The 27,929-nt window shown below is 35.6% G+C and overlaps 1 protein-coding gene across 4 annotated transcripts; it reads left to right on the top strand.

Moving 5' to 3' along the window:
- The first annotated feature begins 9,874 nt into the window (after positions 1-9,874).
- On the top strand, positions 9,875-27,889 carry otulina (OTU deubiquitinase with linear linkage specificity a). 4 transcript variants are annotated; one of them, XM_042714176.1, is made up of 11 exons: positions 9,875-10,144; positions 17,019-17,437; positions 18,491-19,570; positions 21,088-21,261; positions 22,525-22,815; positions 23,225-23,310; positions 24,995-25,101; positions 25,225-25,368; positions 26,122-26,253; positions 27,098-27,367; positions 27,473-27,889. In XM_042714176.1, the coding sequence occupies exons 2-11, from the start codon at positions 17,286-17,288 to the stop codon at positions 27,686-27,688; spliced, it is 2,652 nt and encodes an 883-aa protein (XP_042570110.1). In that variant the 5' UTR covers positions 9,875-10,144; positions 17,019-17,285; the 3' UTR covers positions 27,689-27,889. The 4 variants fall into 4 exon arrangements, with proteins under 4 accessions (XP_042570110.1, XP_042570112.1, XP_042570111.1 ...); XM_042714177.1 differs by lacking the exon at positions 9,875-10,144 and adding an exon at positions 14,185-14,530; XM_042714178.1 differs by lacking the exon at positions 17,019-17,437.
- Positions 27,890-27,929: the final 40 nt, after the last annotated feature.

Here is a 27,929-nt window from a genome sequence, read left to right on the forward strand (position 1 = left end):
CGGGCGTGAAAAAGAGCACGCCGTCCGTTAACATTGGCGACTCCAGTGCAAAACCCCCATTTTTCTCAGGTGGAAGAAGCGAGAAAGCCTTTTTGGGGGTAAAAAATTAAAAATGTTAAGTTACTTCATTGTTTAGTCCGAAGTGTTTTGAGGTTTTATGAAGGCGGAAATAAAAGCTTATTTAATATGCGGACCGGTTTGCCCATAAACTTTAAAGGCCTCTTTTTTAAAGAACGGAAAAGGATTTTTAATAAATGCCGTGAGTGTCTTAGTCATTTTAAAAAATTTTACCCAAAATGCCTTTTGAGGTGTTATAGGGATAGGTAAAAGTTTCATCTGTTTAATTTTTTACTTATTTTTTGCGGTTAAACTGAAAGTACGTAGTTTCCTTTAAGGGAAAAGGGATTAATAAAGAAGCAAATTTTTTTGAGGCTGTTGGAAATGGTAAATTTTTAAAAGTAAGTTTTGCATGTAATTTCAGACTGTTGGCTTAGTCTTCATTGTGCCCGCGCCGGGGGTTAAATAACTTAACGAACCCCGCGTGAGGTGGAGGCGGGGTTTTCCAGTTTTTCAGGAGAGGGAAAAATGGTTTTAAGGGAAGTCTAAAATTCAAATTCAGTTACATTTTTTTTTACTAAGACTAAAAGAAAGTTTTTTTTTTTAAGATGAAAGCCAGAGACAAGAAATTCATTTTTTTGGATGAGTAAGTTTTTTTTAGAAAAAAATTTTTTTTGTTGCTCCTCCTGTTTACTTCCTTTTGGGGAAAACATGTGATTACGTGCTATATTTTATTGCCTTCATGTCATATCCAACCTATAAGACTTTTGTCTGTCTTTACAACACAAATGAATACAGGTCCTTCTCAAAAAATTAGCATATTGTGTAATAAAAGTTCATTATTTTCCATAATGGTATGATAAAAGTAAACTTTCATATATTTTAAGATTCCTGCACACACAACGGAAATATTTCAAGGTCTTTTAGTGTTTTAATACTGATGATTTTGGCATACAGCTCATGAAAACCCAAATTCCTATCTCAAAAATTAGCATATTCATGAAAGTTTCCTAAACGAGCTATTAACCTAATCATCTGATCAACTAATTAACTCTAAACACCTGCAAAAGATTCCTGAGGCTTTTAAAAACTCCCAGCCTGGTTCATTACTCAAAACCGCAATCATGGGTAATCCAGACCTTGGGGACCTGCGGGAAGCAATGAGACTTGAGTCAGGAGTATTGGCATCAGAAACCACACCCGTGCTGCACAAGCGTGTTAGCCTTTGGAGCAAAGCAACAGCGGCAAGCGCCAGACCTGGGCTACAGAGCTGCAGCACTGGGCATGTTGCTCCAGTGGTCAAAAGTACTTTTTGGGATGAAAGCAAATTTTTTGCATGTCATTGTTGAAATCGGAAGGTGCCAGAGTCTCTGGAGAAGATACTGGGAGAAGGAAATGCCAAAATGCCTGAAGTCCAGTGTCAAGTACCCACAGTCAGTGGTGATGGTCTGGGGGTGCCATGTCAGCTGCTGGTGTTGGTCCACTGTGTTTTTATCAAGGGCAGGGTCAATGCAGCTAGCTATCAGGAGATTTTGGAGCACTTCATGCTTCCATCTGCTGAATAAGCTTTATTGAGATGAAGATTTCGTTTTCAGCACGACCTGGCACCCAGCTCACAGTGCCAAAAACCACTGGTATTTGAAGGTTGAGCTTTTTTTGTATTTACGAAACCTTTTCTTTTATTTTGGCTCGGGAGGAATGAAATATGCTCAAATTTTTTGAGATATGGAATTTGGGCTTTTCATAGGGCGTGTAATGCGCCAAATAATTCTCAGTATTCAACATAAAAGACCTGAAATATTTCAGTTTGGTGTGGCAATGAATCTAAATATATGACAGTTTAATTTTTAGCATTACAATTATGGAAAATAATGAACTTTTATCACACTATGCTAATTTTTTGAAAGGACCTGTATATTTTTAATTTTCCTCATAATTGTGTTAATGCCTTGAGATTTAAGTTAGATAATCATATTTTCAAGACTCATAATACATAGTTATTTAGGAGTAATTCATGCGGATATTTAGATTGAATAATTTAAATTATATGTGCGAACAGGTCTGGTCAAAAGAAATATTGTCTCCAACTAGCAATGAGACAAAAATTAAGAGTATGAAACAATTTATTTGTGTTCCAAAAATTAGCAAGTTTGTATGGTCTGGACGAACAATGGGGGAGGATAATATTCATTTTCATTTTTGGTGAACTAACCCTTGAAAGATCAGCCCTCCACATACATGAAAAGTGTGAGGTATCTGTGAATGGTCATGTCTGTTTTTTTATTGTTTCAGTAAAGTACCTTTTCTGAAAGCAATATTTATTCAAACAATATTACATGCCCTCACACTAGTGCTGCCATTATATCATTCTAGATATCGCTGGTGGTAGACGGAGACATTAACAACCACACAAAGTGTTGGAAATTATAAAACATACTATTTACCTAGACTAACTGATGTGAATACACCTCTATCTGACAATGGATAGTTTAATTAAAGGTTTTCTTTTTTCAAAGGTTTTTTCCCCCTTTTTAGAGGCCACTGATGAAGACCAGGCGGTAAATGGGATGAATGAATGGTCAAAGAAGAGAATGTCCTTTCCCCGAAAACTGATGCAGCAGTGGTTTTAAAGGAGGATGCTTGTTCTGTGTTGTTTAGTAGAAGTGGAGTTTACACTGTCATTCATGCACATGCTCACATTCTTTCACACACACATGCATCTGTTAAATGTTATAATATCAGTGTTAATGTTGTGGTTCATTTGTGTACTGTATGCCAGAATAGTTTGTAAAGAACTTAACTAATTGTACATTTGTATAATAGTGTTTTTGTATAATTTTTATACAATATATAAAATTTACCAAAAAGTCAAATTTGATCTTAAAAGTTATATTCAACAAATGTTCAATGCTTTATTTATAAACTCTGTAGCTGTTAATGCCATCCCCTTTTCTGCATTTCTTCTTCTTACATGCATGTTACTTTTTGACTGTGTTTTCTCTTGTTTTTAATAAATATTTACCTTTTGATAGCTGATTATTTGTGTGTAAAAGTGATTTTAAAATTAACAAGATTTGTAGGTTTAATGCCTAGCTCGATTTGGGTTCATTTTAGCCTAGCAATGTAGTAATTTAAAAACCATAAAAAAGCAACCCAGCATGCTGGGTTAAACATAATAACCCAACTTGTTGGGTTAAAATAACCCAGCACTGGGTTTATCCCTTTTTGACCCAGCCCTGGGTTGCCAAAATAACCCAATTGGGTTGTTTTCAACCCAGCAGTTTTTAGAGTGTAGAGAAAAAAAGTGTCTTAAATATTTTTAGTAAATGTAATAACATTTATATTATTTCACAATTTCATAATCCGATATGCCTTCAATTTATTTCTGGATGTAGGTTAGATTTTGAAACACTCATAGAATATCAGGCTTTTTGGGATTTTGCTGTTGTTTTCACCACCAGTGATTCATCCTGACCAAAGCATTGGGGGGGGGGGGGGGGCTTTGATCAAAAACTACATGGAAAGCCATGGTTCAACAAATCATAAATCAGTAACTATTTACCAATTTGGTAAATCTGTGGCAAAATCATATCAGTTGTTCAATCTACTTACAGCCCACTGAGGTTTGGTTTTAGTGGAAGGGTCAGGGGTGAAAACTTCATGCTTATTTACTTTTTTGTATGAATCAAATAAAAAATTAATATGAAAATACCAACTTGTAAAATAGTTACATTTTCTTATGTTATCAGGTTGGTGCAGTCATTTACCTTCCAATGAAAAAAAAAAAAAAAAAATCCACTGGTGACATGCTGTCATCTCAATAGGAATTAAATGTTCACTTTCAAAATTCCCCTTCCAGATTTACTTTATGTTCAAGTTTGTTGAATTTTAATACACACTGATGATTTTGTGAATCTTAGCACACATTTCCTTGTTGGACACTTGGAAGTTGCTTGGTTTGGGCCTTTGTGCAGGTGGTGTGACTTGTACTTCACTGCACTATTAACAATGTACATGAAAGTTTTCATAGAATACTGGTCTCTGATTGGTCCAATGCAGTATTCTGTGGTCAAAGTCGTTTTGTATAATAACCACTAAACTTTGTGTCCCAGGAACATGTGAAAGTACACGTCATGTTTCTATGTCTCTAGTTTCTGGTTCTAGTCCACCTAATAACATAAGATATTAAATTGAATTGTTTATTCAGATCTTCAAATTCCATTTATTTGTTTACATCACAATAACTGTCATCTAAACAAACCTTAGTTAAATGAACGTAAATCCTGTCTAATGCAATACAGATAGCCTATACCTACAAAACACTTCTGTAGTGTTTTTGCCAAACATTTTATGAAACAAAGCTGTGACTGCGAGCTGTATTTTTTCTAGTTGATTTCTAAGAACTTCAGCAACAAGATGAGGTAGATGAATGCACCAATTTCATTCTGCTTTCTTAATGTTTTCTCATCTGTTATGAAAAATAGAGGTGCATCCTGGTTGTGGACCAACTTCTCTTAAAAACAGAAGTCTCGATAATGCAGCATATCTCGATCGATTTGTTCAGGTCAATGAAAGCAATAATTATCCTCACGCTAGACTTCACGCTGCTTTTCAAAAGCAGAATCCTCTCATATTTACTGCTTGCTTCAATGGAACACATTTCTGCTCAACTTCCAAGTGTCAGAAATTGCCCTGAGACAGAAAGAGAGAAGGAAGACAAGAGAAGAGAAAACATTATGAAATGTCAGCAGCTCAAATGGATTACTGTTCAATATCAGTCAAGACACTCGAAAAGGAAAGTGAGAGAGAATATTCAGCTGTGGGTGAATATGCGCGTGTTTGCACGATGCCGATGCTTTTAAAATTGTTCTTTTTGTTTTTTCCATCAGCGCTGAGGTGCTCTCTTGGCTTATCTCCTCAGCAGTGGACGTGTGGCGGGACGATGTTCTAGGAAAATGAACTGTCGCCGTACTCCCTCAAACGCATCTCCATCACACACTCTGAGGCGCATACACAAATATATAGCCACTCAGGGCATCTCTGCTGTTTGTGCACACCTTGTTGCATCCGGAGGGGCAATTACCGATGCTCACAACCTGTCTGAGGTGTCAGTGGATGGGCTCCCATCCCAATCCTCTCCCTCTGTCCATCTCTCCTCTCCATTATCAGCAGGGTAAATAATGCCCCTATCTCTGATGCGGATGGAGATGTGACTGGGACAACAGATCCAATTGCCCTCCGCTCCATTTATCTTTAGCAGTTAAAGTGGCGTTTTAGCGTTTAGGAGAACTCTGAGGTGAGAGACTAACAACAAACCGCACGGGCTCTGGGATTGCAATGGAGAATAGTGCATAAATGTACACTATATTATATTATATTATATTTATATTATATTATATTATATTATATTTATATTATATTATATTATATTATATTATATTTATATTATATATGGCTGCTAAAATAAATAAATAAATCACAGAAATGTGCCCTAATGAATAATCCTATTACCGTTTCATGTTCCCTCACAGGCCCATCAGTTAGTGGTCAGTTGCTGGATTTCGCTTAAAAATTATTGTTCACTACAAACAAAACAAACCAATCAGAAAGAGCTTCAAATAAATAAATCAAATTAAAAGTACATTAATACAATTAAACAAAATAGAAATGTAGTAAATACTAACTTACAAACTAAATAAATCTGCAACAATTATTTTAACCTTTTAACAGTCCTACTGTCCCTTTATTTAGTGTTTTATAAATCTTTTTAGATTACCCCCTGCATATCCTGGGATATAGGAATCACTTTACACACACACACACACACACAAAAAAACACACACACAAAAAAAAAAAAAAAAAAAAACAGAACATATATATATATATATATATATATAGCCTATATATAATCAAAATGTAACAAAAATTTACAGTACACACCCATAACAAATTATATAGAGAAAGCAAGCAAAGAACACAACAGAGCTTTTTTGAAACTCGAATATCAGTTTAAACCATTGCATCGCAAAATGATTCACTGTTTCGAAGAGCTCCAATCGGATCGCATATTTGCCCATCCCATCCCCCGGCAAATCGCACCCTGTTTTATATATATATATATAAGAAACAGAGGCATGGATGTATTGTTCACAATAAGCTCAATAAGATAATATAATTAGAAAGTCCTTTTTCATTTTATTTGAATACTACTTTAAGTAAATTTCCCATGCATCTCTTTGTTTTCAAAATTTACAAAATATACATTTTTAATTGTTTAAGACAGAGGCTTGACTTAAAAGACTCAATGGCAACTCGTCTTTTTCTGTTCTACGAGAGACAATAAGAGCTGGAAACCCTCTGCCAGGAAACAGGTTGAGGGGCTTTTGGAAGCCCTTTCAGTAGGGTCCACTCATTAGTGGTCAGCTGCACCCTGAACATTCAGACTCTCCTGTCCCCCATCTCCTCCTCTCCAGGCCCTGATGAAACCCTTTTTCACTCACTCAGGGAAAGAAAATGGGGGGCAGGAGGAGGAAAAAATCTTAGAGGTGCATTGCACAGAGAGTCCTGGATGTCAACAGGCCCATAATGATACCTGATAGCCCCTGGAAAACACTCCTGTCTCTTTCCCCCTTTTCTTCTTTCTTTTAATTTCCCTCTTTTCCTTTTCCTAGAGCCCTTCTCTGTCCTACACGCCTTGGACGTGATGCGCTTGAAAGCATAATTAGAGGTAAAACAGTGACTGTATCTCCCATTATCCTTCTACGTGACTATCACAAAGTCCTTTGTTTTTAAACCTCTCTCCTCAAAATTCTCCTTTTCTTTCTCCCTGACTTTTTGAAAAGATGCTCTAAAGAAGGTGGGTGGAGGGGATGGGGGGAGTGTGAGGGTGAAAAGTGGGAGCAAGAGAGAAAGAGAAAACGCAAGAGAGTTCCCTCTGCGAGTCGCCAAGGTGCTCTCTAGTCCATTGTGCAGTGTGCTGTCAGGTTAAATTAGGGAGTACAGGCTCTGTGAGTGTAAAAAAATCAATACTTGATGGAAGATTGCTCCCCGGAAAATCTGTTTTGATTCCAGGATTAATTCTTGACCAAAGGCTCCGCTGAAATGACATGCCATTAGGGCCGAAAATGAACACATTCGGCAGTGGAAATTGGATGGAAATGTGTCAGGTGATTGCCCCGGCTGCTTGTTTTGCTCTCCTGGAGAGCGAGAGAGGAAGGGAGAGCGCGTGAGGGGGAAAGCGCGGCTCTGGAGGAAGGTGTGGAGGCAAAAAGCCTCGGATCCGCAGGCCCCTCGGAATCCATTTTCAGGCCTTCGCCGCATCCCTCCGGAGTATTCTCTCTGGCCATTGTTGTCCGGCTCCTGCAAATGCACTCTGTGCAAGGTGAAATGCATTTGTCCACTGGCTGCGTCTCTCCTGTGTGTTCCCACAAATCACAAGATGAAGAATAGCCCATCTTAAAATAAAGCAGGGACCTCTTTTCTTTGTCTCTGTGGTGCGGATGAAAGAAAGAGAAAATGCAATATTGATGAGAGTAATGTGTTTGTCATCACTTGTAGCATATCTCCAGCACCTGAGTACAAGAAATGAAAAATCAAAACACTATTCGCTAAGATAACATGCTTTAAAAGCAGTATAAAGTGAGAGTTAAAATGAAATAAGCCAATAGAAAAACAGTTATATTTATTTCAGTTATATTTATTTTATTTCTTTATTTTAATTTATATTTATATGTTTTAAACCAGTTATTTATATATCAGTTAAATAGAGAGAGAGAGAGAAAGTGCCGTACTAACACTTAAAGACATATATTTCTTTTAAAACTTTAAAAATATATATTATTTTAAATTTAATAATTAAAAAATCCAACCAACCAACCAACCTACGGTTCCAAAAGTCCTCCCATCTATCTATCTATCTATCTATCTATCTATCTATCTATCTATGTTTTACATTCATAATTACTGTACTTAAATGCATGTTCATAATTATTTCACCTTAGATGCTTACGGTTCTAAAAGTCTTCTGTTAGCAATATTGAATAAATATTTATTTATTCATTTAGAAGTTATTGTTCTTGTACATTATATAACTGTTTAACTGTATGTTTTGTATGTTTACTGTAAAATATAGATGGATGCCTTTTCTATTGAGTCTAAGCAGTAAAATTCATAATTATTTCACCTTAGATGTTTGCTGAAATGTCAGTACGTTTTCAGTTGTGAAAGTCTACTGTAAGCTGAAACTTGCTTAGCTGTTTAACTTTTCTATTGAGTCTAAGCAGTAAAATCACTGTATGTTGGTTTTTCAATTAAATTTCACCATGGATTCCTGAGGTTTCCAGAACCTGTGATGAATTTGGATTTTCCACACTGATATCAGCACTGAACAAAGTAGTAACGGTGAGGAAAGAACATTCAATGGATACATTTCTACCCATTGGGCAAATAGAGGATGATTCTCTTCTCATAAATCTCTCACCTGCTGCGCCACTTCACCGTTTGAACATCACACAAGCTTGTAAAAATTGGGCTCATTATAAGACATAATTTATTACCAGGATCAAGCACTACTCACCATCGTGCAAAGCACCTTTGAGGATGACAAATGACTCACGTAGAGCTCATTTTAAAAGTTGCATACCTAAAAATGATTCCTTTTCCGAAATAACAGTGAAGATAAATGAGGTGTTTTAATTAGCATAATTATAAAGGTCACTCTTCTGTTGAAGTGGATTCATCCTCTTCACATTACAATACTGCTCTATTTAGCATATGTAACATAATACTTTGAATTAGACTAGTAAAATTAATTAGACTCTTCATTAAACATAGCACTTTTTGAGAAATAAAGTCATGTTTCTTAAGTGATGTTGGAATTCTAATTAATGCATTGCTCTTATAAGGCTTTCAGTAATCTAAAAATTGTTCCATCTTTCACTTTGTCTTATTGTTCAAGAATACCGGGGGAAACAATCACTGTCAGCTCCTTTAATTTCCATTTAAGTGTTTACTCTAAATATTATTGCCTGACAGTAGTCTTTATTGACAGTAACTTGAGCCGTTTAAACTCAATAAGATTCCATATATAATTCCTTTATCGGACTATTTGTATCAATATCCCTGCAAAAGTGCAATTACATCACATTAATAAATATCTCTGTTCGTACGAGGATCAACTCAAATCAGTCTGTTGAATCCAGACACAGTTTAATGTGAATCTAGCGGCATCTAGCGGTGATTTACTCTATAGTACACATACTTGTACTATGAATGTGCAGTATTCATATTTTATATTATTAATATCAAATCAAGTTAGCGTTTCATTTTATCATTAATATTTTGCTTGTTTGTTTCGACTTTTGTTATTTTACTATTTTCAGCTTGCAAAATTCAGTTGATTCCGTTTGATAAAATTCAGTTGAAACTCTGGAAAGGTGTTTTTTTATTGTGCCAAAAAAATACACCAAAACTGGAAGAAAGACACATAGAATGTTCTAGCTACTAAAAAAAAAGAAGTAATAATAATAATAATAATAATAATAATAATAATAATAATAATGAACTACATTATTTTAAATTAAATTTGAAACATTTTCTTTCAAAATAGGTACCTTACGTACGTAGGTACAGGCTCGTCTTCACTGGCTAGTATGCATAATTTAGTCAAACAAATTCCCAATTTTTTAAGGTAATGAAATGTTAATATGCTTTACTTAATGTAATTATAGGACATTGTTATATATCAAGTTTAGGTTACATGTAGACCAGCAGGTGGCGATATGATGTGTAAATACGCCCAGAAGCAACCAGATGAAGAAAAGCGCTTCATATGCATTCTGATGACGTCAGTCACATGAGCACGTGGATGTGAATGTGTTTTATGTATCCTGTCAAAGGCCGAAACGAGCGTCTTTTACTCATCAGATACGTTTCCACGTTGAATTCACACTCGGTGAGATTATAGCTTGGAAACATCATGTCGTGGGTGAAATCAGTGGCGTCTAGTGAGAATGTGTTCGACGAGGATGTGGATGATATTAGTCTGCAGAACAAAGAATGGAAATACAACATGGAAAAACGCGCAAAGGTACCTGAACAGTCATTAATTAATGCTGAACCTTTCATTCACATGCATATACATGCTTCAGCGGAAATATATATATATATATATATATATATATATATATATATATAATAAATATATATATATTTTTTTTTTTTTTTTTATTTTTTTTTTTTTCCAATCTAAAATGAGCTTTAGATTGTTCAATTGTTCATGCACTGTATGAGTTTGTAAAAAAAACACCGGTGCAAAAGACACAATCATGGGTATATAGTTAGTGAAAGCAGCGCAGTCTAGAAACGACTGCCATGTGGTTTTCTGTCAGGATGGTTTCAGAGATGGCAGTGATGCAGGGAAAGAAGCGTCACTACAGGCTGGTTTCAACATGGGATACACAGAAGGAGCCACTAGAATGACGATCATCGGTCAGCTTAAAGGAATCATGAGGTAAGCAGGTGCATTTTGTCTTATCTGTCATAATTTTATGGCCTTTTTAGTAGTAGAAACTAGTGGTCCACCGATATGTGGGGTTTTTTTTGACAGCTGATGCCGATATCTTGGAAAGCAGGGTGGCCGATATAATTTTATTTATTTTAAATCAATATTTAAGAAATTTGAAATCATTTGAAAATGTATTAAAAATAATTTGTAAAATAAACATACTTATAATTTAGAAGACAAGGAATTTTTCACAAATAAATAATTATTTAATAAAAATATAATTAAAGCTGTAACTGTAACCAACAGTGCACTCTGGGAAGTTTATGTGCATTGCATTATATTTGTTTCAAATAAAACCAAGCTAACACTAATTTTACACAGCACACAGTGAAAATGACATGAATATGACAGTGGGCAAATGCATAAAGCGCAAAATAATCACAAATCACAAATTTAATCACTAAAGCATTCACACTTCACAAAACAAAACAAACGCAGAGAACACGCGGTCATGCAGGTCACATGCACGCTTCACAAGATCTCACTACTGGATTCGACTAAGTTGACAAGGTTTGTGAAATTAATTTTAATCAGCCATTCAGAGATTTGTTTAAATGATGTAAATACGTATTTGCTGGATGCTGACGGCAAACGAGAAAGTATTATAATGTTTGCTTTTCTACTACTAATAATATAAAAGCAATCATTATAATACTTTTTGTATACATTTTAATTTCTTTGTTTAACAGTTCTATTGGATTATTAGACAGACTTCTATTCGTATTAGACAGAACTGTTAACGACGACAGCAAAAAAGAGGGCGAATGTGAGCACTGTGTGCTCAGACGCTGCCTCTCTCAGTCAAAATAAAAGTCCTGCCTCGAACGCATCGGCCAAAAAGAAAAACATATCGGCCAATGCCGATAATTGAAAAATGTCAAATATCGGCCTTGGTGATATAACGGTTGACCACTATTAGAAACCCTTGCAAAATACGGCCAACAATAAGAACAAATTGTATATATATACACACTTAACCACATTTATATAGGTATTTTGTGGGTATAACACGCACAGTCTTCATAATTATGCCTTATATGTACAGAGTTTATGGACAATCACGTGATTGCTCCATGCATACTATAATATGATAATATAATTAAACTACAGTACTAGTAAACACAGAATGTTCCACTGATGGTTTGTATGTAATATATGGTTTCTATTTGGTACTGTTTGGAAACCAATTCCTAGCTTTCTAGGATTGTTCTGTGTAGGTTATTTTTACAACATAAACTAACAGTATCTGAACGTTCTGGTAATAAAAAGAATGGCTTTTATGGCATTAGACAACAAAACATCAAAAGAAGTGGCATTTGTTTTAAACAAAAATGGCACAAATAAGACAATCATTTTTAATTCTTATTGCTTGTCAAGCAGTGTTGTTAGGATTAACTGTATGTACTGTATTGAAGCTAAATAGAAATATTTAAAAACAAAACAAGTACAACTGACATAAGCACAAAACAAAACTACTGAAACCTAGAAACTTGAAAATGTATTAATGAAAGCTAATGCAAATGTAATAAATACTATAATAGCCTATACATAATAATAAACAGTTGTTTAGTTTAGAAATAATATTTTAGTTTTAGTTAACTTAATGCTAATAAAAATATTTTTGTTAATTGAATTAAAACTGAAATTAAATAAAACTATATTAATATTTAAATTATATTAATTAATAATTAAATTATATTAAAATAACTAAAGCATTTAACTAAAATGAAAACTGAAAAATAAAAATAATAGAGAATTCAAAATATTAATAAAAACTATAATAGTTATAAACTATTAAATAATATTTAAAAAGCACTGCTTTACACCTGTGTTTACTCTGCTAGGATACCTGTGTGAGCTCCAGAAAAACTCGCATGATACATTCACTCATATTAAAAAGGACCGTGCAGTTTAAATGAAATCTAAAAATGTCTCTTTTTGGGCCACTGTACCTGCTCACAATCCTAAAGCTTTTGTGTCCTATCTTCTTTTTGACCATCGTCATATTGTCTTCTCCTTCCGCAGTGCCGTTCGATGCTGGTGTCAGGTCCAGCTGCCTGGAAGCCCAGCTTTAGCATCAGTTACCAATCTGCTTCAGAGATTGGAGACACATGAGGACGAGCTGGTGGAGGCCATGAGGAAAGCCCAGCAGAGGCCTCCACCTAGTGTGACTGAGATGGTGGATGACATGGAGAACCTAAATGTCGAGAACAGGAACCAAGGGGGAGAATCTAGGTGCTCAGACAATGGGGACTGTTGTGGGAGAGATGGAGCGAATAATGACTGCTGTGGAAATGTCAGAGGTGTGAGTGAAGATTCACCAAGAACTCTTTGCCAGGGTTCTTTCTGTACAGCAGAGAGTCTGAAACAGCTGCTGAAGTGCTGCTTGGACTTGATAACAGAACTGGGGCTTCCTGAAGAACTAAAACTTCACATTCAGCAGCTCACACACACTTGAAGAGGATCCACTGCAGCAGAGTGTCTGAATAACATCCTGTGTGGGCAGGAAACAAGCAAATTCCAAGAAAGAAAATAGCCTGTTGAAGGGGATTTTTTTATTTTTTTTTATATCATTGCTGTGATTCTATTGAACTGCACTTTTGCTGGACTAGTACCACAACACTGTACATATTAATACCCTTTTATATAATATGTGATTTAAAGTGTACCTATCCCACTTACTGAATCCAAATGCACCTGTTTTTGATTAATCAAACTTTTTCACACATTTAACATATGTTTTGTAATGAAATGCATTAACTTTTGTATAGTGACCACTGTGTATAATGAGCTGTAACCTAATTGAGTGAGTTTACCATTTATCACCGAATAAAAGTTATTTATGTAATCCGTTTATGTAACTACTTATTTATCTGAATTTAATTTGAGCCATTTGGATAAATACAATTTATTAATGTAAACATAACAGAGCTTTAGCTATATAAAAAGTAGCTTTAGCTTGGCATGATTTGGATGTTATGGCACTAAGTAGGCACACAGTTTCTAATGTGTTTATTGTTGTAATAGATTTATCTCTTATCTCTGTTAAAATCATGAGTAAACTACCAACCAGTAAACTTTGAGAACTGTAATCAGAGCAAGTGGGCTGCCCTGATGAAAAAGTGTGCGTAATTGTATTGAATTTGCACTTGTAGTGTACTTCAAATCTTAAAAGTATATTTAAAAATATACTTGCAAATAATATTAATGAAATAAAAGACAGCATAAGTGTACTTGAGCACACTTTTAAAAATGTAAAAATTTTAAAAAGGTTAAGTACATTTTAAATAATTGTTTTAATCTTTTGTTGTGATTTAAGTAATTGCATTGACATTTAAACTATAATACGTTTTTATTTAATTGCATATAAATGTCCAAAAACAATTAAGTGTATTTAAGTGTCCAAAAACATTACGTGTGTGTCCACACTGATATTTATTTATTTTTTAAGTATGTTAATTCTGTACTAAGCATTCTTTTTAGGAGTATGCAAATGTGAACTTTTTCACAAGGGTGGATAAAGCAGCTATCATAACTTAGCTATGTTTACACAGACTGCGTTAATGCAGGTTCAAGATAGTTGTGGACTGTGTGGATGTGCGGCTAATGGATATGGAGACCTCTAGAATCAGATTTCACTACATTCTTTTAATCTGAGACCATGCACTGCCCTCTTCAAGTGCTATGAAGGAAGAACTGGCTTGACTTTTCCGCCCCTCTTTTGGTTCATTAAACTTGACAAGAAAAGATATTATCAGTAGAGAACCTTGACGTTCACGGTTTCCTGTGGGGAGTGTATTCATAGACGGAAAGTGAAACTACAGACGGCCATTAATACACGTCGATCTTCCTGGACGCAAAAAGTGGTCGTCTGTCTTGGCAAGCAAGTGGAGAACTCTTCACATTTAGGTAGGAATTGTGATGTTTGAGTTATTTCAAAATTCATGCCATATAAATTTTGGCGATCTGAAGTATTGATTCATCTAACGCGGTGGTGTTGACAGTTCACATGTGCTTATGCTGGCTCGTATTAAATATTGCGGAGCTTGGGAATCTAAGTCAAGGAATATTTTAGACCTTTGTTTTAGGGAAATAACAATGCTTTATTGGATATAGTTACATGTAGGACAGACAGTGTAGCAGTAGTATCTGTGGTAAACAATGTCATCATTCTGAGTGCTGTGTACACTTGTGCCTTGCGCCGCAAAACAACTTCAGTCACACGCGTAATGTACAAACACTAAAACTCGCCAATGCACTAAGATTAATATACTGTACAGCATGGAAAACTAAACATCTAGTGTTTAATCTCCGTAAAATTGAAAGTCAGTTTGTGTTGCATGTTTGTGTGTCATTCTGGCTCATGGAGTGACTCTTGATTTGTGCAAGGATGACAGTTACTGTTATAAAAAATAATATACCTACTGAAGTTATTTAAGAAAGTACATTGTGAAGTACATTGTGAAGTATTTTGTGATATGTATTTTAGCTAATAACTTAAGTTTTTTTTTAAGCTCTTGGGTTATTTTTCTGTATTTCAAAGAAATTCAACAAAGAATGGAAACTCCCTAACAAAAATGTACCTTACTAGGGATTTTAATTAATTCCACTGACTCATTTACATTGACATTTACATGTAATTATTTAGCAGACACTTTTATCTCAAGCAACTTACAAATGAGGATAATAGAAGCAATTAAAAAAAAGAAAGGACAACAATATGTAAGTGCTGTTACAAGTCCAGGTTTGACTAACACAGAAGGCGCTACTATTAATTAGGTAGGTCATTCCACCAGCAGGGACCAGCCAACATTGATATGTGGGCCCCATATGGGTTATACCTGAGCGTGGGTTCCATGTGGGCATGGGCTGAAGATGGGCAATTTATATGGGTCCCATGTGTTTTTCACAATGTGGGTCCCATATAGGTTTGAACATATGGGGCCTTCATGGGATCTATGTGGGCATGGGCTGAAGATGAACAATACATGTGGAACCCACAAACAGTAAACATCAAATATAAAGTTTAGTTAGGTAGGTCATTCCACCAGCAGGGAACAGTCAAGGTAAAGGTTACAGGTGGAAGGCACATACTGTAAGTTTCAAGTAGTGTGTTTAGGTATAGGGGTGCAGAGCCCGTGGTTGTTCTGTTGGCAAACATCAGTGCCTTGAATTTGATGCTATTGGCAACCAATGCAAAATGAGGTGTGATATGCGCTCTCTTCGGCTCATTGAAGGCCACTCTTGCTGCTGCATTATGGATCAGTTCCAGAGGTTTTAAAGTGCATGCTGGAAGTCATGACCAAAACAGAGTTACAATAGTCCAGCCTCGATAGAACAAGAGCTTGGACAAGGAGTTAAATGATCACCAGTTACAACTACAAGGTTCCGGGTTGTCCTGGAAGGGGTTATGGTTGATGCGTCTAGTTGGAAGAAGTTGTGGTAAAGTGTTGGGTTGGCGGATATGCTTAATGCTAAATTTGAGTTGAGGGTTATGGCACTTCATCCAGCAAGAAATGTCTGTCAGGCAGGCTGAGGAGCGAGCAGCTACTCTTGGATCACCTGGGCTGGAATGAAAAGTTCTGTCATCACCATACCAGTGATACGAAAATAAATGTTTCTGGATTACAGATTGTAGTGATGACATGTAGATGAAGAAGAAAAGTGGTCCAAGTACTGAGCCTTGAGGCATCCCAGTAGTTAGATGTTGCGGCTTAGACATCTCACCCCTCCAAGACACCCTGAAGGGCCTGGTGGTTAACTGTCAAAAGCAACAGACAGATCCAGCAAGAGGAGTACTAATGTTTTGGAAATGAGTGTGAGTCAGCAAATTCACTGAGGGTGCCTCGATAATGTCCACTATGTTTTTGGAAAACACTACAAATGGCTTACCACTCAATTAGGGCACAGAGTCAACGGAAACAAGTTTTACAGAGTACGACAGTGCCTGCCAACTTTTTCAGTTGCCTTGGTTTTGGGAAAAAAATTCCAATAGGGATTTTAAAGAGGTATATGCTATGAATGCTATTTGCTATTGCTATAGGCTAAGCTAATGAAACAATTCATAATAGTTGGCTCATAAAACGGGTAAGCATGTCAAAATTAATAGAATTCTGTGAATGAAAAAGGAATCAATGCATGGAATTGAGCAACAAGGATTTGTTCACTTAAAAGATTTTTTCAACAACACCTGTTCGACCAAAACATAGTCTCTATATTTACTACAGTTATTGTTAATACTGTAAAATTACAATTTGTTAATACAAGATCCCCTAAATGTAAGAAGCTTTTAGAGTTTTACACATTTTTTGATTTTCCTGCAACTTGTGTCTTTAGATGATTAGAAATGGCATGTTCAGTACTCATGTGGGACTTTGTGTTTGTTTTCAATCTGCAGGTTTGAGCAGATGACCAGATACTCAGAAGTGCAGTTTATGGTCAGCTCCTGTAGATACACGTTATTACAGATAGACATTATTTACAGACACTGCTCAAATGTATTGGTACGGGGCATGTAGAATCTTGTCTGGAGAAATAATATTTGTATATGGCTAGCTCTCTGGAAGTGGAAGCGGCTTGCTTTAGATAACTGCACATCCTTTGGTCTGAACTTAAACCCAGAGAAGTGGATTTATTGAAAGCTATCACTGCAGCCTGTGCCAACATGGGGAACGTTTGGGATTGTTGTGGACGAAAAAACCCTTGTCACCATACAGAGGATGAGACTAAAGGTTTACTGCACAGCTCTGAATCAAAGACATCAACTAAGGCAGGAACGGATGTCTGCACTAGTCCAACTTCAGATGAAGAGCACAGGTAATGATTGACTTTTTAACTAACGTGGCATGAAACAGAACTACTGTGACTTATCTCTGAATGAAACGACTTCTTGGGCGAGACTAAATGAAGTGTGGGACCTGATTTTATCCATCTGAAATTGATTGTATCTTTGGATCATTAGTTGTTTGCTAACTGCAGCTATCTCTTATGAGTGACAGTGAAAGTCCCAATAGATTCGGAATTTAAATTTTGGGAATTTTAATTCATATCTGTTATGAGTTTCATAGCGTAAAACATCCTCTCCAGTAAAAAAACAAACAAACACACACAACCCCCCCCCCCCCCCCCCCCACTTATTTAACCAAGCTCCCAAAATGGCTCGTTTGGATGTTGTGGAATTTGTAATGTCAGCTGTATACACTGGACACAAGCAGCACGTTACTTCAAAAGCAAATAGAACCTATAATCACTGACACTGTGTACACTTGATACAGTATACAGATGCCCATCAATTTCTGGAGTACTCCACGTGCTTGAGTCAGCTAACAACAGGACAAATGGAAGAGGAAAAAATTTTCTTGTTGATGCATCCGATTTAAACAACATGTTTGTACAGTCTTCAGAAAGACCTCAGCTTCAGGAACAAGTGGATGGCTTATTTTTAAAAACATCCCGGATCACACATTTGACTGCAGCCCTCTTACAATGTCACTTTGACACCTTGAATTAAGCAGGGTGCTTTTGTACTGTAGCTTTAAGACATTGACTTTTGTTTTAATTGGCTAAGCTTAACATACTTGGTGCAGTTTGGACTGTTGTTCATTTGGATGGGCCAAGTTGTTTAATTCCGAATAGGTATTTATTTATATGCAAACGCAAAAGACATGTGGTTATGTCCTCACAATACTGATGACGGTACCAATAAATTCTGAATTATTTACATTTGCAACTTATTTTTCACCTTATTTTACATAAATGGGCTAAAGAGAATGCTTGAGTGCTGTACATCAAACTAGTAAATCCTGTTTTTCATGTTCTTTCCATAACATCCACATTTTACTTATGAATGCATTTTAAATCTCTCAACAGGCATGAAGATGAAACAAAACCACAGCTGGGTGAATCAGTTATAACCAAACAGCCAAATGCAAAGGCTCAAATTCTTGAACCATTGAGCTCTTACCCTACAATATCACTGTTGCATACTGAAGTCCCTCCTGCTGCCGAAATGAATCACAATATTTCTCCTGAAACTGCTCCAACAGAAACTATAAACTTAGCTATAGAACCACCAAAAACAGACTCTGAAATCACTGAAGAAATCCAAAACATTGCAGATAAAGTCTCAGAAGCATCTCCAGATGAAGCACTTGCGGAGAATGTTGCCTCAGTGAAAGGGGAGATAGAGGCTCAGCACAGGTCAGTTGAAGAGGTAGACATCACAGCTGCTCTGACAGATGATGCAGGTGCTACCGCAACAAGTTCAGAGTCAACAGTCGCACCTGCTATGGAAACACCTGTTAAGAAAGCACCTGTTCAAGAGGCAACTGCACTTGCTCAGGTAGAATCTGAGAAGAACTCCTCCCAACCAGAGCCAGAAACACTTGTGAAGATGGTTGTAGATGAGAAGGAAATTATCAAAACTGAGGAACTAAATCTGAATGACACCAATGAAGTGACACATGAAGTGGCTGGTCTTAATGACACTGGGGATATTTCACTGATGGACAACAGCAGCACAGAATCTGACCCATGCATTTTAGGTCAGTCTAATGAGTCGGATGTTATTGAGAAAAGCGTAGCAGGAGTGATTGCTGAGGAACCCATCATTGAGCAAACAGATGAAGTAAAGGACAAACGTTCAGAGGATACTCATTCTGAGATGGCAGAACAGAAGCAAGTGACATCTGAAGTTTCTCAAACTCAGGAACATTCACAGGAAGCTTCATCTCCAGGTGTGGATATTACCAATGGACTCCCTCCTGCCATAGACAATGGTCTAGTGGAGGACTCTGGGAGTCTGAAAGTTGAGAATGAAATGAATGCTGATGTCATGGAGGTGGAAGAGCTGCCTCAAAAAGAAGACATAGTCCAGGAAGCGAATGAAGAAGCCTTGGAAACTGAGAGTCAAGAGCAACTGTCATCTAAACCCTCTACACAAATTGACAGGTAATTAATGAGTAAATAAATTAATTAAAATGCAAATTGAATTAAAATATAAATAAAATTGGAAAATTCCACATAATTTATTTCCTATAGATCTGGAATTGAGTGTCCATATTAGGGGTGGGCTATATACAGATAGACACAATAAGCTAGTAGAAATTTGGCAACCAGTAGAAATTTTAGATCATGTTACACTGTAGTACTGCATAGTTGCCTCGTGTCTCGGGTAATTTAAAATAAATGTTTTTTTTTTCCCCAAATGGACCCCATAAGACTCAATCCCTTTAATGTACTTCTTGCACGTTGGTGTTAAGTGCATTTTTTTGAGAAATGCACGTAGAAAAATTAACATTCGTTTGTAACCACGCACACAGAAATCCATCTTATAGATATGAGATCCATCATGAAAAGCCACTCGCTTCATTATGTTGTGTTCATGAGGGCAAGGCTTTTCTTTTTTGTGTGCACAATCCCTTCGCCGGAACTTTTAAACTGGTCCCTCGGCTTATTCACCATGGTAAAAATATGGGGCTAATCAACATACATAATGATTTAATAATTATAAAATAATTATTAAAAAAAAAATAAACACAAAAAATAATCAACATACATAATGATTTAATAATTATAAAATAATTATTTCTGCTATAATTATTCTAAAGCACCAGAAATAGAGTTTACAGAATAATGTTAAAGTGGAAAAAAAAATTGTAATTCTGACCTCGCGCTCACAGTTAAGATTGGAATACATCAAATCCGGGCGGTCGCATACGGTCTAGCCGAAGAAGTTCAAATATTCTAAAGCTACCTTTCCACTATCTCAGACGAAACACAAGTGACAGACCAGAAGTCATTCATTTCCAATGGAAAGTAGTGCGGGAGCTGCGTGGAGTTCCGATCATATCCAATTTGAGCTTGAGCTACTCTCCACTGGAAATGAATGACTTCCGGTCGATCATTTGTCGGAGATAGTGGAAAGGTGGCTTCAGAGAGGCAATAATGGAAAGTAATAATAAATTAAATAAATTTTAAATAATAAAATTAATGGAGAAGCAGCCAAATCAGTCAGCAAGACACCAGGATTTTTCTTTACTGACTGCGGGGCTGCAGGCCGTGCACATGTTGCTGTTAATGTTCGGGTCCAGTGAAGTCGGGTTCGAAAATAAATGCAGTCGAGTCGGGTCAGAATATATTTATATGGCATATGTTAATGTCTTACTTTTTACTGTCTTTAAACTGTTTTATTTTACTATAATCGAATTACTATTATAGTTGTAGTTTTATATTTGTAATTATTTTTTATTTGGATATTTTAATTTATTTTATTAATAATCTAAATGAAAATGATAGATGTTACTTTGACAACTAAGTGAATTAAAATAAGTTTAGGTTTTTATATTTATTGTATTTTAGTTATTATTTATTTTAAGTAACAAAAATGTTTTTTTTTGTTGTTTTTTTTTTATGGTTTTAGTGTTAGTTGACTAATAACCCTAGTTCATTTCTCTATTCTTTTATAGCACTATTGATATGGACAAACCTGAAGTCATGGATTCTGTGAAAGCTCTAGAGAAGAGTGAAAAGTTTGCAGAGCAAGAGCGCGAGACTACAGAACCCGTTCAGAATGGCCTGGACTCCACATGTGCCTCAGTGTCATCAAGCCCCACTGAGAAAACTAGACTCACTGAACCAAGGTTAGTACTTCCTGCTGTTCATTATTATTACCATTAGATGGTGCAAAACTCTGTGTTAATCACAGAGTTCATAACAGTGTTCAGTGGCTATAGTTTGCTGTGTGAACACACTAAGAGTGTTATCAAATTTGCCAAAATAGAAATAGTTAAATTTCAAAAAGGGAAGTTTATGTGTGGCGCTAAGGCAAACAACTGTCAATAAAGTACAGACTCCAGTAAAATACAATGTAGCAACAATGTCAACATTAGTTGCCGTAATTGTTTTAAATGAGCCACTGTTAATTTAAACACCATATATTAATTGTTTTCATGGCTTTGTCTACTTCCTGTGGGTAATAATGTGTGTGTGTGTGTATATATATATGTTTTAATGTGTGATTAGGACACATGGTGTATCAGGTCAAGCAATTCCAAAGCTATTCAAGCAATTCCTCAAGACAATTGTTATCTGAACAGCATTCCTTTCAACTTTATTTTGGGAACATTTTTTATGATTGTAGATTATAGTGACTTTGGCATAGTTTACAGGGCTCAACGCTAAGGATTTTTCTTGCCAGTGGTTAAAATTTTCATTTGCCCTGCCAATATTTTATTTTATGGAGGATAAAACCTGCAGAAAAAAAAAAAAAAATATGTAGATAAATAAATAAAATAACAGGAAAATAAATAAATAAATAAATGACTTCATAAAAAACAAATATAGTTCATTTGTAATAAAATTTGACCCTGAGTTTATTTTTATTACTTTTTTCCTTTATTTAATATATTATTTTATGTATTTATTTTTACATTTATTTTTATTCTTTTGAAATGTATTTACTTATTGTGTCATTTATTTTTATATTTATTTAATTGATTATTTTATGTATTTATTTATGTTTAAATGTATTTATTTAATTTATTTATTCCTAATATGTATTTATTTTCAGATTTATTTATTCATTTAGAGCTCATGCAGAAGCATCAGCTCAAACTAACGATAGAGATCGGAGTTTGCTACAGGATGTGTCAGATCAACTGGAGAGTTTGCAAGATATTTTCACAGATCCACATTACGCCATATTATTTTTATAACGACTGAATTCAGCTTTTTATCCTCATAGTTTCATCATTAAGCATGAAACCATCAACGTCATCGATGAGTTTCTAGGTTGATGATGCCTCTACACTCATTCAGTAAAGGTTTCTAAGGCTGGTGTTCATTTTGTAATCACAGAGCATGCTGTAATCTGTAATCATATAAGCACTATTTCTCATTTACAGTGATTCAGTTGCTGTAGAAGACACTGAGGCCATAGGTGAGGTTCCAGTGTTGAGCGAGGCGAAATTAGTGGAGGAAGTTGTAAATGATGCAGAAACTGGACCTCAACAAACAGAAGATGAAAAGGAGAAACCGGAAAAGGAAGCTAGTGTTGCACAGAAAGACGAAGGAAAAGAAGACACTTCTGCCACCCCAAAATCAGAGATCCTTTTCAGCAGTGGCACAGTAGAAGTGAAGCTGATACAGAAAGATACAGAAGAGAGTGTGGAGGAAGCGCACGAGGCATTGGATGAGTATGTGTCTCTTTTTTTATTCTGTTTTCCAGCAATACCTTTAGATTGGAAAGCAGGTGGTCAAGGCATTTGGACACCAGAATCTGTTGATAATTAGACAAATTAATTACAAGACAAGATTATGCTTAGTCTTGCAACTCCTTCAACCAGAATTATGTTTACAATAATGGAACTATCCAATTTATAATAGTGTGATTTTCACAAACAATATGTGAACAACTGACATAAAAGAGCTGAAGAATGATCACAGAGCCTCTTTATATCCAGTTAGACTTGCCCTGGATGATGAATCATTATCATCTGGGATGTTGTACTTTAATATAACAGTTTTAGCTCTTCCAGCTAGACTCCTCATGACTACTCGTCATACTTAACATCATATGCATGATAGTTCCTCTTAATCCCATAGGAGCGCAGACCTATATCTGGGAGCTGAGGAGATTGAAATGGGAGCCAGCAATAACAAGCCACCCAAACCACTGCTGGAGCTCATAAGTATTAATGATTTTTTTTGTTTATATCATGGTATCAATACCATCTAATAGCATCTAATTGCAGTTGAAGGGTTCGTATACCTAAAAATGAAAATGAAGTCATCATTTATTCACCCTGGTGTTATTCTAATGCCATATAACCTTCTTTATTTTTTGGACCACAAAAAAAAAAGCAAAAAAAAAAGCAGAATTTTTTAAAAATGGGCTTGTCCATATAACTCTTATTAGCACTGCAGTTCACTCTAACTCGCCCACAAAAAGCACATTGTGTTCCCATGTCAACTGTAATTCAGACTTATCTGACAAATGGAGTTCTGGTCCATATGCTCTTATCTGTACTTTACAGATATATATATATATATATATATATATATATATATATATATATATGTATGTATGTATGTGTATATATATATATATATATATATATATATAAATATATATATATAATAATATTTTTTATTTTTTTATTTTTTTTTTTTTTTTTTTTTTTTCAACATTACTTGGCATTGTATTTCCAGGGTCCGGTTTTTCAAAAATAATGCATTACATTGTGGTTTGATTTTCACCTTAACGTTTAATTTTCAAGTCAAGTCACTTTTATTCATATAGTGCTTTATACAATACGGATGGTGCTAAAGCAGCTTTACAGTTTTAAACGGTAAATTATTTTTGATAATGCAATCAAAATTCAATAGAAAATGACTGAAAAATGCAGGAGAAAGTGGCTTTTAAACCTGCATGTGCGGTTGGGAGGAGCCGAGTAGGATAATGCTAGTGTGTGCAAATGGTTAATATAAGATATTAATAAAGAAATATATAAATAGATACTCGGCTGTCAACTCTCAGGCATTCAACATGAGACAGTTAGAATTCACTCAATGCTAAACTTCACTATAAGAAATAAACAAAATAAGCTATATTTCCTCGCTATAATCGATATAAAAAATTAATAAAATTAATAAAATACTTGCTTCATTTGCTTGCTTTCTATGCTATAATCAATTCAGAATTTGAATAAAAGTTTTGTTTTACGTGCTTCTAACCAGACCAACGACCACATACCTGTACATGCAGCAAAGTTTCAGGAGTGACATATATCCCGCATACTTCATATAAATGCGGGACTCACTTTCAAAATAACTTGTTTGCTATCAAGGTTAGTTGCTTAGCCTATATCCACCGCCTCGATGGCAAGTGAGTATTTCAGTTTAGTTGAAAAATCGCTCCTCTTCATAACATCTCGTCCAACATATGTCGTGACTTTCTGTTTATACCTTTCTCTTGTAATAGTGTCTAAACCAGTACAGTACTTTACTCCATCTCATCCATTCTGCTTTTCACTTCCTGCCCTCCATCTGAATTGCACGCGTCATCAGAATCACATGATTGCAAACAAGCTATTCTGCTGTAAAGCAGCTCTAATAAGAGTAAACAGTCAATTTTCAAACCAAAAGGCTACAATGGCAAGGAACCCAAACTCAATCAGCAACAGAAACAGTTGCAAAATACCCTCAGAACACTTGCAATATATGGCGGGTGTCACATTTCATTCTTGGGTAAATTATCCCTTTAAGGAGTTGTATTACAGACAATCAAATCATTGTGAAAATGTGAAAGGTCCAAAGGTTTTCTACATCCATCTCGATGGGTATTTGTCATGATTTATTTTTCTTCTTGTCTAGTTCCTGGTGTAGAGACCCGATGTAGCTTAGCACCAGCTGTGGACATACTGGCCTACAGTGAGAGAGAATGGAGGGGAAACACGGCCAAAAGCTCTCTCATCAGAAAGGTGACCTAACTAACTTTGTAATATTTTTTTCCCGAAATGTATTTAAAGTATGCTATTGGAATTTTGATTGACGTGACTGTGATTGTTTAAGAATTCTGACTTGCTTCAGTGTGTTTCTTTAAGGGCTACAGCGAGATGTCCAGTAGCTTTAGCGGTCTGAGGAGAGTCAGAGGCGATAACTACTGTGCCCTACGAGCCACATTGTATCAGGTGCTGGCAAACAGCACAAATATGCCCACCTGGCTGCAGGATGAAGGCTTTCTATTGGTGAGGAGACCTCTGTACTCGTAATAACTTCAGTCAGGGTAGGCACCATATGTAAGTCGACTTTAAAGTAACTTTAAAACCCTGGAGCTGTCAAAAGCTGGAGCTATCATTCTATAGATTTTAGTTGACAAATAAACAGCTAGTAACATGGAGAAAGAGTACTGATTGTTCATTTGCATCAGATAACATATGGCTTCTACCCAGACTAAGGTTTATAAGCTGACAGTAGGTATGTTAACATGCAAATTTCATCAGTCAGAATGAATCCAGTGTGATTTCACATTATTAAAGTTCTGATTATATGAACTGTAAACATAGCAACGTACATTACTTGTATTTCATACCAAACTTCATTACATGCATATTGCCCAGTCGTTGCATGCAGAAACAGAGAAGGTCACCATATAATGTCACCAGAGCAAACGTGAGCATAATTAAAGCTTTTCCCTTGACACTGCAAAAAAAAAAAAAAAAAAAAAAAGCTGCCATATATGAGAAGACTTTTTTTTTTTTAAACAAATGTTTAGTAAATATTCAGTTTCATGGACTTGAGCAGTTCACAAGACATAAATAACCACATTTGTATGACATAAAAGGGATGTAAACATACACATCATGACACAGGTACTATATTTTTTTGATGTAGTATAGCCATCAGTCTTATTAGAAACAGATTGTTTGGATGTGTGTAAACGGAGCTAATGTATGTGTTGTTTTCTAGCTCAGATTAACAGCTGCTGGTTATTCTCACAGTTACCAGAGAAGATTGAAGCTCAGGAGCATTTGATTGCTACATGGGTGTTTCCATCAGAATGCAAGTCAGGAAATGAGAAGGAAAGTTCTGTGGAGAGACTGAAATGTTATTTGGATCTCCTTAAGAAGAAGGTGAATCTCTTTTTTTCTGCTGTGCATTCCATATATATTATTCAGACATAAAATAGTTTGAATAAGTGTTTTTTTTTTTTTTTAAAGAAATTAATCGTCATCTATTAAATTAATCAAAAGTGACAGGAAAGACATTTAAAATAATTGTAATAAAAATAATTTATTTTTAAATAAATGCTGTTTTGAACGTATTAAACTTTATTATGGAAGCCAGTTTTTACCATGGAAAAAAAAATGAAGGCAATTACAGCCTCTAACTCACAATTCTGAATTTATATTGGTCACCATTGTGAGTTAACATCCGGCAATTCTAAAAAATTTTGTTTATATATTTTTAAGGGTGCCTGATTTCATGGAAAAGGGGTCTGTCTTTATCACAAATGCATTTTGGCCAAGAATAGTTTTTGGACATTTTGTACATTCCATTTCATGTTGTATTCATAAATGGAATACACGCAATCTCATATTACTTTCACAAAATGAATATTTCGTTCATGAAATGGATTTTGTGATTGATACAATCCCTATTGTTATTTAAAGTCAAGTCAAAATTGATTCATTATTTAGTATTATATGTAGATTTCAGACATCACTTGGTTGCATCTGACAGACAATAATAAAAAATATTAATTTAACAGTAAATAAATGAAAATAAACAGTAGTGTATTACAGTACATATACACTACAGTATTACACAGCTGGAAGTGATTGGTCAGTTACAACAATTAATGTACATTATCCTCTACCAAGTAAAATTCAGTGTCTTTTTAGTTTAATTAGAGAAAATATCATGATAATTTCTGCGTTTTCATGCATTTGTATATTTTATTTGCCTTTTATTCAGTGGCAGGCAGCAGTGGCCTGTGAGAGCCCAGAGGAGAAGCACGATTTGTGCGAGTCTGTGTTTCAGGGTGGGGAAGAGGAGTATGGTCTTCTGGAAGCACTAAAGTTTCTAATGCTGGCCAAAGCTGTTGAGCTTCATCAAAACATGATGGTAGATCAAGAAGTGCCTGTGTTCTGTTGGCTTCTTTTTGCCCGCGACACATCAGAAAACCCCCAAACCCTTCTGGCCAATCACCTGAGCCAGATCGGCTTCAGTGGAGGGGTAGAACAGGCAAGTATGATGACATTGACAAACTTAAAGCTCTGTTTCTCTATTCTTCAATTTGAAGACTCCTGGTTTAATATATACTGGCAAAATTTGCTTTGTTTGTTTTAGGTAGAGATGTTTCTATTGGGCTATGCCTTAAAGCACACCATTCAAGCCTTCCGTCTATATATGACTGACACAGAGGAATTTGTGACACATTACCCAGACGACCACAAGCAGGAGTGGCCCTGCGTGTGTATCGTCACAGAGGACGATCGCCATTACAACGTCCCCGTCAGGAGGAGCATTCAACACCAGCACAGAGAAGATATTACGATGACCTAACAGAGACCTCAGAGGACAAATCTGATCTACAAAGTGGCATGATGTTTGTTTTTTGATAACGATCTGTTGGTCATCCTGTGAATAAAGATGAAGGGAATTTACAGCAATCTACCAAGATCAAATTGCAAGCAGAAGTGCTCAGGTTTTTCCCCTGAATGAATCACAGAGCTAACATCAGACTGTCAGGAGATGCTGTGATTAACACTGTTTAAAAAAAAAAAAAAAAAAAAAAAAAAAAAAA

The sequence above is a fragment of the Cyprinus carpio genome, chromosome A24 (genome assembly GCF_018340385.1).
Source record: "Cyprinus carpio isolate SPL01 chromosome A24, ASM1834038v1, whole genome shotgun sequence".
Taxonomy (NCBI): Eukaryota; Metazoa; Chordata; class Actinopteri; order Cypriniformes; family Cyprinidae; genus Cyprinus; species Cyprinus carpio.